The sequence below is a fragment of the Martes martes genome (assembly GCF_963455335.1).
Source record: "Martes martes genome assembly, chromosome: 5".
NCBI lineage: Eukaryota > Metazoa > Chordata > Mammalia > Carnivora > Mustelidae > Martes > Martes martes.
Window position 1 is genome coordinate 108,379,326 of NC_137892.1, and position 16,476 is coordinate 108,395,801.

The following is a 16,476-nucleotide window of genomic DNA, read 5'->3' on the forward strand; positions in this document are numbered from 1 at the left end:
CTGTGATGACAAAGAGCTTTGGTTACCTGTCCAGAGACCACTCTGATCTGCTCACTTGCCTCTAAATGCACCTAGGGCAGGGCTTCCAAGCCTTTTCACAGTTGAGGACACATTTAAACAAACAAAAATTAGTGAGGTGTAACTATTGTACAACACAATGCATTTTCATCGTATAGTTTCATTTGACCAGTGTATTCCCAGCCGATGTATGCCCCCGTGTAACTACTGCCACACTCGAGATATAGAACGTTCCATGACCCCACATGGTTTCTTGTACCCTTTCCTACGTAACCTTTCCTACCCTCAGCCCACCACTGATCAGCTTTCTGTCCCTGTAGGTTGAGTTTTCTAGCATTTTGTATACATGCAATCAGACAGTATGTGTTCTTTTGTCTCTGGCTTCATTCTTTCCATCTAAAGTCTCTAAGATTCAACTATGTTGGTGCCTGTATCGGCAATTCACCCCTTTTCATTGCCGAGTGGCATTCTCAATGGCATGGATACATCACAATTCATACAGCTATTCATCTGTCTGGTGATGAACATTTGAAAGGCTTCCATTTCTTGGCAATTATGAATAAGGCTTCTTTTCTTAAAAAAAAAAAAAAGATTTATTTATTTATTTCAGAAAAAGAGAGAGAGAGTACACATAAGCATGAGGGGGGAGGGGCAGAGGGAGAGGCAGACTCCCTGCTAAGCAGTGAGTCTGATGTGGGGCTTTATCCCAGGATCTGGGGTCATGATCTGAGCTAAAGGTAGGCACTTTACTGACTGAGCCACCCCAGCACCCCACTCCTCTTTTTTTTTTCCTTCAGATTTTTAAATTTATTTACTTGGGAAAGAGCTAGAACACAGAGGAAGAGGGAGAAGCAGGCTTGCCAGATGCAGGGCTGGATCCCAGGACCCTGGTATCAGGACCTGAGTCAAAGGCAGCCACTTAACTAACTGAGCCACCCAGGAGCCCCTATTTTTTTCTATATGGATATCTGATGGTGTTCTGGCACCATGTGCTGGAGAGTTTATTTTTGGTGGTACTTTTCATGATTATTCATTCTTTCCCTTCGGACTTCAGGGTTGGGAGGAGTTGTGACAAGTAGACTGCATTTGTTAATTACTAATTTATCTTCAGTCCCATCTTCTCCAAGACATACATAATCACCAGGAGACAGTGTTGCCACACTGGGCTGAAGGATTCCAGCCCAAAGCAGAGAATCTGACATCCAGTTAGCTGACTCAGTGAGACTGTGGATAAGCACAAAATCTCCTTTGGGATTTTCCCGATGAGGAGAAAAGATCTTGGATCTCCAGCCTCATGACTAAAACCTCCCCTGCCCTTAGATGGGGACCAGTGCTAATGGACACCCCTTGCTCTCCCTCCCTTGCCCCCACAGCTTCTTGATCTACTCATAAGAGGGCCATTAAGCATGGGAACACACGGTGAGCACCTCCCTAAGAATCTGGCAGATGCCACATCAACCAGCATTTACTGAAGGCTTAATAAGCACTAGGTGCCATGCTAAGGCCTTACAACAACACTGAAAGCAAATACTGTCTCCATTTTACAGATTTAAAAGCCGGGATCACTGAGTTTCTAGGTCCTATCCGGTGTCACACACCATGAAGGGGGCAGCCAGGTTTTCCATCCAATCTGTCCAACCCCACTAAGTGCTTGACCACCAGGGAAGTCTTTTCTTTTTGACCATGAACCTGATCTAAATATTTCTGGAAAGGAGAAAAGAAATCTCAATTGTCATGAGAAACATGATTAAAGTCGACAACATCTTTTCACCCTTTAGTGTGGCAAAATATATAGAAGGCATGGGAAACGGAGTGTATGTCAGAGCAGCCACTTTGCACAGTGAAGTCAGTGTAGCAATATCCACTGAAATAAAACATGGACGTATTCTTTTTTTTTTTTTTTTAAAGATTTTATTTATTTATTTGATAGAGATTACAAGTAGGCAGAGAGGCAGGCAGAGAGAGAGGAGGAAGCAGGCTTCCCGCTGAGCAGAGAGCCCGATGCAGGGCTCGATCCCAAGACCCTGGGATCATGACCTGAGCCGAAGGCAGAGGCTTAACCCACTGAGCCACCCAGGCGCCCCAAACATGGACGTATTCTTGATGAAGAACTGTAGTTAGACTACATGGAGTATCAGAGAGGGTGTAGGGTTAAGGGTAGTCTTAATCACTGCTGGTGGGAGCATTTACTAGTACCATCTTATTTGAGAACTATTGTGCAATGCCTGTTAAAATGTAAAGCACACGTGCCCTGGGACACCACAATGCCATTTCTCAACCTCTGCCCTAGACACACACACACACACACACACACACACACACACAAGTTCCCAAGGAGGCAAACAAAGGATTTTCACCCTAGCATTGTGTGTGATTACAGTCTCTTATATTTTCTAATACTCTTAGAACTTCATTTTGCTTGTGGATCTTAAGAAAGTCCAGGCTTGTGATTGTGTGCACTAAAGAAAGCTAAACAAATGCAAGGAGGGAGTAACTATGGCATCCTGGCCCTTGGGTGCTGAGAGAACAGAGCGGAAATTAGAACAGAGGGCCAGTCTTTGGGGGACCCCCACATAGGACTCTGCAGCGGAGCGGGCACAACGGAGTTAGTTAACATTCCAGGCCAAAAGAAGCCTCCAGTCTTGGGGGGAGGGGGCCTGCAGATGGACTGACTCCAGCACAGCAGCTCTGGGATTCCCAGTCCTCTTTGTAAGTCAGTGTCTAGGGAAGTTTGAATGGCAGGGGTGGGGAGAGAGGGGGCCGAGAAGGGAGAGAGAACAGAAGGCAGTTGCTAGGGGATGGCTTGAAAAGTCTCACCACAAGCTTGGAATTTGGCAGAAACCACTGATCTTGTGCCAGGGTTTTGGAAGACAGGTCCTGGGCCTATTTCCGGCATCAGACCTTTGCACAGCCCAGCCCAGCCCAGCCCAGCGGTGTGCCACAGAGAGGGAGAGAGAGGGAGGAAGAAGGAAAGGGGAGGTAGGAAGGGTTGGAAAGGGAGAGGAGAGACAGCGAAAGAAAGGGACACAGGGAGGGAGAAAGAGGGAAAGAGAGAAACTGAGACCGTTTAGAGCGAGCCCTAAAACAAACAAATGAACATACGAAAATTCAGGAACCTTGCCCTACCCTTTAATCGCATGGAGAAATAAGATGGTAAAAGAGAAGAGTGAAAGTGGGGTGAGGCGGTGAGCCAAATCCAGCCCATGGCCAATTTTGGAGAGCCCAAGCTGTGAGTGGTTTTTATATTTTTAAATGGCTGAAAAAAACATCAAAAAGAGAGTGATATTTCATGACATGTGCAAATGTATATGAAATTCAAATTTCGGCGTTCGCAAGTGAAGCTTCAATGGCAGAGACGTGATGGTTGGTGCGTGTGCCACCGAGGGCTCCTTTCATAGCACAACCACAGAGGCGGGTAGACACACCAGAATCCGCACGGCCCACGAAGCAGATATTTACTCTCTGGCCCTTTCCAGAAAACCTCTGCTGACCCCTGGAGTGAAAGATATTACGGAAAGGCCCTTTCTGAGACCCAGCGCATAACGAGGGGGCGGTAACAATAATACAGAAGAGCTCCTGAGTGTTTCCTGTGGGACTAAGTCTGTGCTAAGTGCTTATCATGCATAATTCTATTGAGTCGGCAGAATATCCCCGAGTTGTGGCCACTCTTTAAATCTGTATTTCCTGGAGGCAGAAACACAGGTTTAGAGCTACGGTTGAAAGCTGCACATTCGGGTCACTCAGGGAGCTTTTAAAATTCACTGATGCTCAGCCTCACCCAGACCTAGGATCCCCCAGGAAGCTGACGGAGCACGAGTCTGAGTCCCCAGCCCTCTGAGTTCAGAGCATGTGCACTAAAGCCTGACAATACTTCCTCCCAGAGGGCAAATTCACAGGCTCTGGTCATTTCTGAGATAGGATTTGCCTTCTGCCTTCCAAGCTGGTAGTTAGCAGGCTTTCTTCTCATTTTCTGAGTAATAATTTCTACCATCTACCGAGCGTCCACCATGAGCTTTGGGCTTCATCTTCGTTATGGCGGCTTTCCCGTCAGCCCTACCACAGCAAGCCCCCGTAGCTGGTGTGACAGCCCAGCCCGCTTTTCCAGATGAGGCTCAGACGAGGTCACAGTGACACACCTGACAATAGCTGCCCTTGCGGTGGAGGGCAGTGGCCTGGAGGAAGCCCACTATGGGCTCTGGAGAGCCGGTTATGCTCTGTTTCTAGATCTGGATGCTGGTTACATGAGTACTTTGGTTTCTGAAAATTCACTGAGCCGTACACTCAGGGGAACTTTTAGGTAAGCGTGTCATACCATGAGAAAAAGTTAAAAACGCGTTGTTAAAGGTGACCAAAGCATAATGAAGCTAAGGTTTGAATTTTGGTCTATACCATTGTTTCCTATGTGTGAGGAGACCTCTCTTTCGGGATCCAAGAGACTAAAGAGCCTCAAAGCATACAGACAGAAAGCTGTCTCCAGCTCTCCTTTGGACACCGAGAAGTCTCTCTGGCAACGCATGTCTTTAATATTGCTGAAACACTGACTAATCCTCCTGTTTAGCAGTGAGAGAAGACGTCAGGCCCAAAGACTTAGTGAGCAATATGTCTAGGCAGGTTTCAATACTCCTGCTTGATTTTCATTACATTTAACTTTGTTACTTTCTGAGGCAGACTTGTCTCATGGCCTACCCAGGATCCATTTCCACTGTCTTCCTTGGTAAGACAACTCTGATTTTCGTACCCAACTTCACAGACCGCATTTCCCAACCTCCCTTGCAGTTAGGTAGGCCAGATGGCTATGCATGCCCAATGAGAATCAAGCAGAAATTGCTGGGTGGGACCCTGAGGAATGCTCCGTGGTTAAAAGCCATACAGGCGCATCTTAGTCTTTCGTCTTTTCTGATGCCTGCCTGATGGCTGGTGACTCAGCAGCCATTTTGAGCTATAAAGCAGTCTCGGTGATGGCTGTCACCCAGTAAGAAGAGCAAAGTGGAAGGAGAGGAGGAGCCTGGGTTCCCAGCAACACCATGGAGCTGACAGATGAGCCTGGGACTGCTTCCTCCCATTCTTCTTTGTAAGTAACAAAGAAATAAACGATCTTAATTTAAGCCCATTATTTCTACTCTCTGTTTCTAGCAGTCAAATGCAGTTGCTTTTTGAAACATCTTCGATTTATGGCAGATTATACCTACTTCCGATATATAGTAATATAAGTTTGTTTTTTACCAAAATAAATATAAGTGAGTAAACGCAGACACTAATATGTGAACTAGCACGACTGAGTTATAGATCACAAAATGACCAATTGGGAAGAAATTCTGGGAACCACCGTATCAGGCTATATACAATTGATCTTGGAATAACATGGGTTTGAACTGCACGGGTCCACATATATATGGATTTTTTTGATAAATATACTAGAGTGCTGTATACATATCTTTTCTTCCTTATGATTTTCTTAACATTTTTTTTTTCCCTAGGGGCACCTGGGTGGTTCAGTTGGTTAAGTGTCTACCTTCAGCTCAGGCCATGATCCCAGGGTCCTATGATGGAGCACTGCATTGGGCTCCTTGCTCAGCAGGGAGCCTGGTTCTCCCTCTCCCTCTGCCTACAGCTTCCCCTACTTGTGCTCACTTACTTACTCTCTCTCTCTCTCAAGTAAATAAATAAAATCTTTTTTAAAAAATTAAAAAAATTTTTTTTCTAGCTTACACTATTGTCAGAATACAGTATATCATCCATATAATATACAAAGTATGCATTAATGCACTGTTTATGTTATTGGAAAGACTTCTGGCCAACAGCAAACTGTTAGTAGTGAAGTTCTGGGGGAATCAAACGTTCTATGTGGATTTTTGACTGTGCTGTGGCTTGGTGCCCCTAGCCCCTGCACCGTTCAAGGATCAGTTATACTGCCTTATTGCCTGTAGAGAACCCGTGAGGAGAGAGGTTCTCCATTTTCTCAGGGGAATGCTTCTCTTGGTTGCCCTGAAGGTTGGGCATCTCATTACTGTGTCCAGGTCCACACCAGATCAGTTCCGGAAGCCCAGGGGAATGCTCACTTACCAGCCATCTTCCAGGGTCTGTGTGCTGCTCCTTCCCTCCTGCCTCTTCTCCAGCTCCACTGCTGTCTGTTCCAACAGAGCAGACACGGCATCCTGTGGAGACAAAGGCCCAGGGCTTCATCTGCAGGCCACTAGAGCCACCTTACTGGGCAAGAACTGGAGCTCAGAGTGTGACCCTCCCCATGGACGGAGAATAAAATTGAAGAGCAGAGTGGGTGAGCATCCTGCCCCATGGTCACTTATAAACCGTAAGGACAGCGCTCAGTTCTCCTGAGAATAACCCCTGTCTGCTTGGACAGACTTTTGGAAGACAGTCCAGTTTAACAGTTGAGTGAGGCAGAATTATAGGTCTCTGGCTATAAAGAGATTATAGTGTAGTTGGGAAGACCATCACATGAACTGTCAATAATAAAATAATGTGATGTGTAGGAACAAAGGAGCAATGGCAAAGTCAGCTTGGGGTTTGCATTCAGGGAAGACTTCCTGGAGGAAAAGCATCTATACTGAATGGTGCCTACAGTGAGTAACACTTTGTGACTTGAGGAAACTAACCTCTCTGAGACTCAGTTTCCTCTACAGTAGTTTCTAATAACTACTACAAAGGGTTGTTATGAAGACTAATTGAGAATATGTCCATAAGGTATATAGAAGAGTACCGAGCACATAATTAGCATTCAGTAAATGGCAGCTCATAGTAGAGCAAAAACTGATCTTGTAGTTTTCTGAGCCCATAGTAAATCAGCAAATACCTTTGGTCGTGTGGGCCAAAGCCTGAAAACCCCCTGAAATTTTCTTTTGGGGAAGAGGGAACAAAAATCAGTTGAAGGCCTGGTATACGTCACGCACTGATAAACAGCTTATGTGTAGCATCTTATTTAATCTTTACAACTATTCTGATAGGTAGAGCTTACAAGTATTCCCTTGAGAAATGGGAAAAAGGAAATGAATGTGTCTAAGGTTGATGTGACTCACCAAAGGACATGCTCTAGAAAGCAGAGGATATTTTCAAGATCTTCGCCAGCTCACGGACTCCTTTTTAGAGTGAGGGAGACCTAGCTTTGTTGCTTATTGGATGTATGTCCTTAGGTAACCTTTCTAAGCCTTGGTAATGGCACATAATAAACCGGACAGTGCCCCACACAGAAGGAAGTGCAGAAAATGAGGAGGATGAAAAAGGAGGTGGGGGTGGTGAGGAGGAAACAGATTTAATCTTTACCCTTATCCTTAACTGGATGACCTAGCCCATCCCCTCCACTGAAATTCTGGGCAATGACTATCCAGAGTAACCAAGTACAGACTGTTCTTTACATGTGCTTCTTCAAATCTTCCTAATAACCTTTTCAGACTCAGATTAGACATGGAAAAAAAGAAAAAAAAAAAAAAAGCCAAACCACAGAGGCTCAGGGAAGTGAAATGACTGACCCGTGATCCAACTAACAATCACCCAGTCCTCTGACTGTCCTTCCTGTGACTTTCTGTTGCCTCTCAGAGCAAGCCTCTGCTACGGACCATGATGCAGGCAGTGGCTTCTCAAGAAAGGTTAATGTTTTATCTTACACAGGTTTCTCCTTCCTACTCCACTTCACTAAAAATACCAACATAAATTAAGGTTTTCATCAGCCAAGTTCTATTACGTCAAGCCAAGTGCAAAAGGGGAGAGCACAGATGTGGAAGATGTGCAAATGGGGGCTACCTGCCCCTTAGCAGAGGTCCCTCCTAGCTTGTCCTCCTCTCCCTCTCTGTTCCAATACCCTCGGCTGCTTCCCCCCACCTCTGATGCCCACCCTCCTCCAGTTCTGGGAAAGGCTTTTCCGTCCATCCATCCAGGTGCTGCAGACATAGGAGGGTGGGGCCAACCCGGGGCCCAGCTCACCGTGCTTTCAGGCCCTGGGGTGGAGACCTTGGCTCCCACTGGTTTGGGCTCCCTGCTCTGTTTCTTCAAGTATTTGTAGCTGAGGAGGTTGTACCAGCGAGTCGACCTCTCCCCAGACCGACAGACCTCAGCCAGGCTGATCTGGGCGCCTCCCTGTTGAGGATGGGAAAAGGCAAGAGGATAAGCCAGGGCTTGACAAGGTATTCTGGGGAATTCGGCTCCTGAGGGAAGTAGGAAAAACACCCCCAGAGGGGATGGGAACTTCTGGGAAGAGGAAAGGATGAGCTGTGAATCATTTTCTACAACTCACTCAATCACTAACTTACTCATTCATTGGTTTACTCATTCACCAAATCCTTATTGAACACCCACTGCATGTATTTTTTTTTTGTTAATTATGATAAAAAACATAAAATTTACCATCTCCTGTCCCCCAGTTTTACTGAAATACAATTGACATGTAACATTGTACTAGTTTAAGTTGTACAACATAAAGATTTGGGGGGTGCCTGGTTTGCTCAGTTGGTAGAGCATGTGACTCTTGATCTCAGGGTCGTGAGTTCGAGCCTCAGGTGGATGCAGTTTACTTATAAAAATAAAGATTTGGAAGAGTATGTATTGTGAAATGATTACCACAACAAGTTCAGTTAACATGTATTACCTCACGGTTATAATTTTTTTTCTCACACGAGAGCTTTAAGATCTGTCCCAACAACTTTCAAAGAAGTAATACAGTGTTGCTAACTAGTCCCCACCCTGTACACCACATGGCCACAACTTACTTATCTTACAACTAGATGTTCGTACCTTTTGAATACCTTTCCCCATGTCCCCTACCCAGCCCCCACCCCCCACCTCTGGCAACGATCAATCTGTTTGTTTCTATGAGTTTGGTTTTTCAGATTTCACATGTAAGTGAGATCACACAGTATTTGTTTTTCTCTCCCTGGTTTATTGTACTTAATATGTTATCAAGGTCCATCCATGTTGTCATGTAAAATTTGCCCTCTTACTGTTAAGTACATAGTTCAATAGTGTTTATATTTACATTATGCAACAGATCTCTAGTACATTTTCATCCTGCAAATCTGAAACTCTATACTCATTAAGCAACTTCCTTTTTCTCCTTTTTCTCTTCCCCTGGTCCCAAGTAAACACCACTTTCTGTTTCTATGAATCTGAGTACTTCAGATACCTCATATAAGTGGAATCCCTCACTTATTTGTCTTTCTGTGACTGGCTTTTTTCATTTACCATAATGTTCTCAAGGTTCATTTGTGTTGTAGCATGGGACAGGATTTTTTCCTTTTTTTTTTTTTGATTTTTTTTGATTTTTTCCTTTTTAAGGATGAATAATATTCCATTATATACAGAGATCACTTTTTTTTGAGACAGAGTGTGTGTGTGCGAGCCAGGGTGGGGGGTGTGGGAACAGAGGGCGATGGAGAGAATCGTAACTAGGCTCCGTGCTCAGCACGGGGCCCGATGTGGGGCTCAATCTCATGACCCTGAGACTGTGACCAGAGCCAAAATCAAGAGTCAGGACTCTTAACTGACTGAGCCACCCCAGTGCCCCAGAGACCACAATTTTTAATCCATTTATCTACAGACACATATTCAGGTTGCTTCTGTCTCTTGACTATCATGAATAATGTTGCTATGAACACAGTGTGCAAGTATCTCTTCAAGACCTTGTTTATGGGGGCGCCTGGATGGGCCTTTGCCTTCAGCTCAGATCATGGTCTCGGGATCCTGGGATCGAGCCTCACATACGGCTCTCTGCTCAGCGGGGAACCTGCTTCCCCTTCTCTCTCTACCTGCCTCTCTGCCTACTTGTGATCTCTGTCAAATAAATAAAATCTTAAGAAAAAAAAAGACCTTGTTTATATACCCAGATATGAGATTGTTAGATCACACTGTAATTCCATTTTTAATTTTTTGAGGAACCGCCCACGCTTTTCCACAGCAGCCCTGCCTAACGACTTAGACCCCACCAACAGTGCACAAGGCTTTTCTTTTTTCCCACATCCTTGCAAACATCTGCTGTCTCTTGTCCCTCTGATAATAACCATTCTAAGAAGGATGAGGTGCTTTCTCACTGTGATTTTGATTTGCATGTCCCTGATGATTAGTGATGGTGATCATCTTTTTATGTACCTGTTGGCCTTCTGTATGTCTTCTTTGGAAAAATGACGACTTAATCTTCTGCACGTTTTTAAGTTGGATTGTTTGCTTTTTTACTGTGGAGTCGTACGAGTGCTTTGTACATTTTGGATATTAACCCTTTATCAGACACATGACTTGCAGACACTTTCTCCTATTTGGTAGGTTGCCTTTTCATTTTGTTGATTTCCTGTGTTGTGTAGAAGCTTTTTTTAGTTTGATATAGTTTGCTTTTGTTGCCTGACTCCTTTTTGAAGTCAGATCCAAAAACTCATCACTAAGACCAGAGTAGAAGATTTTGAACAACTCAAAGCTCCAGCAACAGAAGACTGCAGAAATAAACCATAATATACCTACCTGATGGGCTATTATATAGCTATGTACAAAAAAATGAGGAAAATCTCTAGGTGCTGATGTGGAGAGACTTCCAGGCTGTACTGGTTTTGTTTTGTCTTGTTTTGTTTTTTTAAGATTTTTTTATTTGAGAGAATGAGAGAGAGAGAGCATGAGAGGAGGGAGGTCAGCGGGAGAAGCAGACTCCCTGCAGAGTTGGGAGCCCAATGCGGGACTTGATCCCGGGACTCCAGGATCATGACCTGAGCTGAAGGCAGTCGCCTAACGAACTGGGCCACCCAGGCACCCTCCAGGCTGTATTGTTAAGGGAAAAAAAAAACCCACCCAGAACAGCGCAGAATGGAACATGCAGTACGCTACTTTTTGTGTAAGAAATGGAAAGGTGGGGCACCTGGGTGGCTCTGTTTGTTAAGCAACTGCCTTCAGCTAAGCTGGAGTCCCAGGATTGAGTCCCACATATGGCTCCTGCTCAGCAGGGGGTGTGCTTCTCCCTCTGACCTTCCTCTATTTCACGCTCCCTCTCATTCTCTCTCAAATTTAAAAAAAAAAAATGGAAAAAGGGATGAGACTACATATATTCTCTTTCTATACACACATACATTTTGCCCGTATTTGAGGTGCAAGGTGAATATATGTGCAAAAAGAAATGCTGGAAAGATCAAGAAAACACTAATCAAAGTGCTTAGTCATCTAGGATAGGTGGGGGGACTGGGTGCAAGGGTCGGGGGAACAGGATCTCTCTTCAGTTAATCTTTCTTTGAATCGTGTAAACGGATGTCTTAAGATGGAGTGAAACGACACCGTATCAACCTAATTGAATGTAACCTCCCAGGGAGAGGATTTATTTCCGATGACACACATCCTCTGTGGCAAAAATGATAAAATAATTCTCACCATTCCTCAGAGGCCTTACTGTTTCAACATGCCCTCTTTCAAAGAGCCCTGACCAAGTCCGGGGTTTGGCTGACTCACCATCCCCGAAACAACAGCTGCTGCGCCAACAGGGTAGCAGAAAACACCACGAGCCAGTTTATGAAGTTGGCCAGTAGCCAAGTGGCGGCTCCAGTGGCCCCTGGGATGAGGAGGGGCCTCTCCAACCCACCTGGGATCCTTTCCCCCAGTTTTTCCTTCTGTCAGGATGGACCAGGGCATGGTACGGGCCGTGCAAACCCAATGGGTGGCTAACGGCTGATTTCTACAACAGTGGTGAGTAAGTGGGGAAAACGAGGTACACAACTCCTACCCGCAGGACTAGAGTCAGTTCAGGTGTTAAACGGCCGGTGCATTTTAGGCACCTGAAAAACATTTACATATACACAAATGTGTGTGTATTACTCATTTATTCATTTAATAAATGTCCTCTGAGCACTTCACAGCAGACTTGCACGGGAACATGTAAGGCAAAGTTCTGCCCCCAAGGGGCTCAAAGACAGACAAATGCATCAGACATCATGGTTCAGAACATGCCAGGTCATGTTCAAGGGGTAAGGGGGAATGAACATAATGACAGCTTTGAGGTGTGACACTGCCATCAGATCATTAGTAATTCCAACAAGATACACCGTGTATTTTGGGCTGGCTCATGGGTGAAAATATGGTCTACTTTGGTAAACGATTCGCTTTGAAGGCATTCATTTATTTATTCAACACACACACACACACACACACACACACACACACACACACACACACACTAAGTAGCCTCTATGTGCCAGACACTGTTTTGGGTGCTGGGGATACAGGAAGATTTAAGGCAGATAAAAATCTCTGCCCTCATAAGCTCACATTCCAGCCTGGGGGAATCAGATAAACAAACTGAAAGTAAATACTAGATTGTATTTCATGGGACTCTAAGATGCCATTAATTAAACAATATACTATTTCATGCACTCTAAGAAAGAAAACTAGTTGCCAATTAAACTATGACCCGTCAAAAAAAAAAAAAAAAAAAAAAAACTATGACCCGTCATCTAGTATAAAGTGCATCCTGATTTTAGAGATTTGATAAAATGTGAAAATCATGTATCCCCTAAAATCTGTGATATAAACAAAGGGGGAACGTGCCGCAGAGAAAAAGAATAGAGAGAGAGGGGAGCGGGGGCAGATAAGAGAGGGGGAAAGGGACGGTGATTTTAAATAGGGTGGAAGGAAGACCTCACTGAGAAGGTGACTTTTGGGTCAAGCCCAGAATGAGGCAGGGGAGTGAGCCTTGCCTAACAGTATCTGGGAGAAGAGAATTCCAGTCAGAGGAGACAGCAAGTGCAAAGGCCTAGAGCGGGGAGCATGCTGATGTATTCAAGGGGCATGAGGAGGCTGGAAGAGTCATCCTGGGATGAAATCTGGGAGAGTAATAGGGGCAAATCCCCGAGGGCCTTAGGGGGCAGGCCAGGAGCCCAGGAGTTGACTCTAGGTGGGGACAGAAGCTACCCTAAGGTTTTAGGTTAAAGGAGTCTGACGCACTGATTTGCAATTTAACAGGCTCACTCTGGCTTCCATATTAAGAGATGAAGGGAGGAAAGGACAGATGGCAGTGGGGCAGTGGGCAGTGATAAATGGCTGGGATCTTTTTTTTTTTTTTTGCAGAGGATTTTTAGTTTTATTATTTTTAAACTTTATTATTTAGAGCTGTTTTAGGTTCACAGAAAAAAAAATTGAGTGGAAAGTACAAAGAGTTTCCATACACCCTCTGTCCCCCAACACACACAACCTCCCCCACTATCAACATCTAACAGCTGGGATCTTTTGAGGATGGAGCTGCCAGGAGTTTCTAAAGGACCGGATGTGGGGTGGAGAGGAAGAAAGGAGTCAAAGATGACCCTGTGGTCCCCAGCCTGGGCAGTGGAAGGACGGGGTTGCTGTCAGCTGGGACAATGAAGACGCAAAAGAAAAGATCAAGGGTGTGCTTGCGGACAAGTTTATCTGAGATGCCTCCCGGACAGGCAAGAGAAGATGTAGAACAGACAGCGGGAGCGTAAGGCAGCTGCGCGTGCAGAGGCCCCGGCTGGAGCCAGATATCTGGCATGGTGGTGGACGCCAGAGAACGAGGCTCTCAATCACCGGGGCAGGGGATGCGAATGGAAAAGGCGGAAGGGCGAGACCTGAGCCCTGGTGTCCTCCGACATACAGCAGTTGGGGAACCGAGAAGAATCAGCGGAGACAGAGAAGCCAGTGATGAGGGAAGGACGCCGAGAGTGAGGTGTCCTGGAGGCCAAGTCAGGGCAATGGATGCCGAGGAAGACTCGCCGAGCAGAGCGACTGAAAAAACACAGCCGACCGGCCAAGGGAGAAGAGGACGGAGCAGTGGCCCCCGATGACCTCACTGAGCACACTTCTAGTGGAATGGTGAGGACGGAATCCCACGTGAGCTGGTTTCCAGAGAGAACATGAACACCCTTTCCACATTTTACTATAAAGGAAAAAAACAAGGTAGTAGCTGGAGGGAGAAATGGGTAAAAAGCTTCTCTCTCTCTCTCCCTTTTTCTTTCCTTTTTCTTTTCTTTTTGGGTTTCTTTTTAAGCATTGGGGCATTCCTAGCATGTTGGTATACTGACAGGCCAGATCCAGTGGAAGAAGGACTGGCGAGAGGACAGAGCCCCAGTCACCAGTGCCGTGGTGTCCCTGAGAGAAGCCTGCTTCAGATGGGGAGTGGGGGGGGGGGTGCCGAGGTGAGAGCCAGGAGAACGGCAAGATCGAGTGAGGCAAGGGCCTCAGCAAGGGAAGCCTGACCTGGAGAAGCTGCTGCTGGAAATGTGAGGACAGAGGAGAGGGTAGGAATTGCCCCTGGGACAAGGGGAAGGCAATGGGCCTAGGGAGAGGCAGTATCGGTGCTGAGTAGCATTAGGGCTCATGACCCTAATGAGGTTTATGATCTCAATTTTATTTTTTTAAAAGATTTATTTATTTATTTATTTGAGAGAAAGGGAGAGCAGGAGCACACATGCACATTTGTGTTGGGGGGAGGGGAAGAGCACGGAGCCTGATATGGGGCTCCTGGGGCTCTTGACCTCATCATGACCCATGAGATCATGACCTGAACCGAAACCAAGAGCTGGATGCTTAACTGCCTGAGCCACCCAGGCACCCCTAGGACTACTATTTTATTTCATTTTATTTTATTTTTTCATTAACAAATAATGTATGATTTGTTTCAAGGGTACAGGTCTGGGATTCATGTCTTACACAATTCACAGTGCTCACCACAGCACATACCCTCCCCAGCATCCCCAGTGTCCATCATATGACTACCATTTTAAAATGAGACCCCACGGCTTGGCTGTGTTTCCCTCCAAGTGCAGGGGTGAAGAAGAGTTCACTTTGACAGGGCGGGGGTTTTCCCCAGTGGGGAAGGCAAGGTGAAACGGGGCAAGGGAGCCTCTTTGTTGTAATGGTTACCTATGGGATAGGAGTGGGGCCTGGGAAATGGGCTTTCTTTTTTTTTTTTTTTTTTTTTTTTTTTTTTTTTTTTGGAAATGGGCTTTCTTGACAGAAACTGCGCCGAGTAGCACTGAGCTTAGCAGCTGGGAGTGGACGAACAGGGCGTGAACAACCAGGGCCCAGCTGGAGAGCCTGTGATCCCTGTTAGGCCATACTCAAGCATTTGGCAGAACTGTTGCCTGAGATATTGGGGAAGGCAGGCCTCGTATTCATCCTACCCCATAACTCAGGTCTGGGGGCGGGGGGGACACAGGAACCCCCTGAGAGGCAGGACAGTACAATGCCTGTGTGGAAGGAAGCTGCAAAGGAAACAGGCTTCTCCACCAACTTGATGGATGGCCTGGGCAGGCTACTTAGCATTCTGGGACCTTGATTTTTTTTTTTTTTTTTAAGATTTTATTTATTTATTTGACAGAAAGAGTGAGAGCGAGAGCGAGAGAGAGAGAGTGTATAAGCAGAGAGGAGAGGCAGACTCCCCACTGAACAGAGAGCCTAATGTGGGGCTCTATCTCAGGACCCTAGGATCATGACCTGAGCTGAAGGCAGACACTTAACCCACTGAGCTACCCGGGCACCCCATGGGGCCTTGATCCTTTATCTGTCAGATGGAGACAATCCTGACATCTCTTCCTCAGGCTGCTGGGAGGGTTGAGTGCGATGTTGCACACAGAGTTCTTAGCACAGTCCTAGACACGGACGCTGCTCAGGATGGGGACCACTGCTGCAGGCTGGCTGATGAGGCAGCTCCCAAGAGACCAGGGATTCCCCAAACCCAGCACTGTAGGGAGACCGCGTGGGAGCACACAGCCTTTCTCCTCGAGTCCCACGTCCTCGCCTGCTTCTCTAACCACCAAAACACGGCAGCCCGACACTCCACATCCCCACAGGAAACAGGAAAGTAGGTTTCCCATTGGCCACAGACGGAGACAAGCCACAGTGGGATGAGCGCTTTGGCTGCTGCCATGGCAACCAGCAATGGCCAGACTTCAATTAGGAAGGAGGAATAAAAGACATCCAATTAGGAGAAGAGAATAGGATTCTCTTCTCATTGAGGAATTCCCAGGGCTTAGGAAGTGCTTCAGCAGAAGAGACTGGCTTTAGAAAAGCTTTCTGCTCTAATATCCAGTGCCTCCCCTGCTTGCCAGTCTTCAGTCACTGTCCTAGCTGTGGGCTCCAATGGCGCTGACATGAGTGGGCAGTGCGAGTGGACCTGTTGTAGGTTCTAATCGCTCCAGCCACTGTGTGACCCCGCAAAGTTCTGTGACCTCTCTGTTCCTCAGTTTCCTCACTGACGTAACAGTACCTGTTCCATAAGATTGCAGTGAGGATAGAGAAACCACATGTATGCAGCTTAGCTCAGCATCCGCCACGGCAGTTCCCTTCAATCTACGGATGCTATCGCATTATTGCCAATAACAGTATCAACAACATAAACGGCGATGATGTTGTTCTGCACCCCAGCTGAGGAGGGGCAGGAGTGGGAAATGAGAGCTAGTGAGCATCTAGTCTGCACAGACACATCACTGTTTTACTTGCTGTGGGGAGCAGCAGCCATCGGCAGTGCTTGGGAAC

General features: G+C 46.2%; 1 protein-coding gene across 3 annotated transcripts in view; it reads right to left on the bottom strand.

Annotated features, from left to right (window-relative positions):
* WWC1 (WW and C2 domain containing 1) overlaps nucleotides 1–16,476 on the bottom strand; it is a 151,454-nt gene that overhangs the window by 14,598 nt on the left and 120,380 nt on the right. For 2 of the 3 annotated variants that reach the window (XM_080804766.1, XM_080804765.1), the window contains exons 16-17: nucleotides 7,954–8,106; nucleotides 6,082–6,173 (exon numbers count right to left, since the gene is read on the bottom strand). In XM_080804766.1, coding sequence (XP_080660892.1) covers nucleotides 6,082–6,173; nucleotides 7,954–8,106 — 245 coding nt within the window. Of the gene's footprint in view, nucleotides 1–3,128; nucleotides 3,512–6,081; nucleotides 6,174–7,953; nucleotides 8,107–16,476 lie in introns of those variants that run through there. The other variant, XM_080804767.1, reaches the window with a different exon arrangement.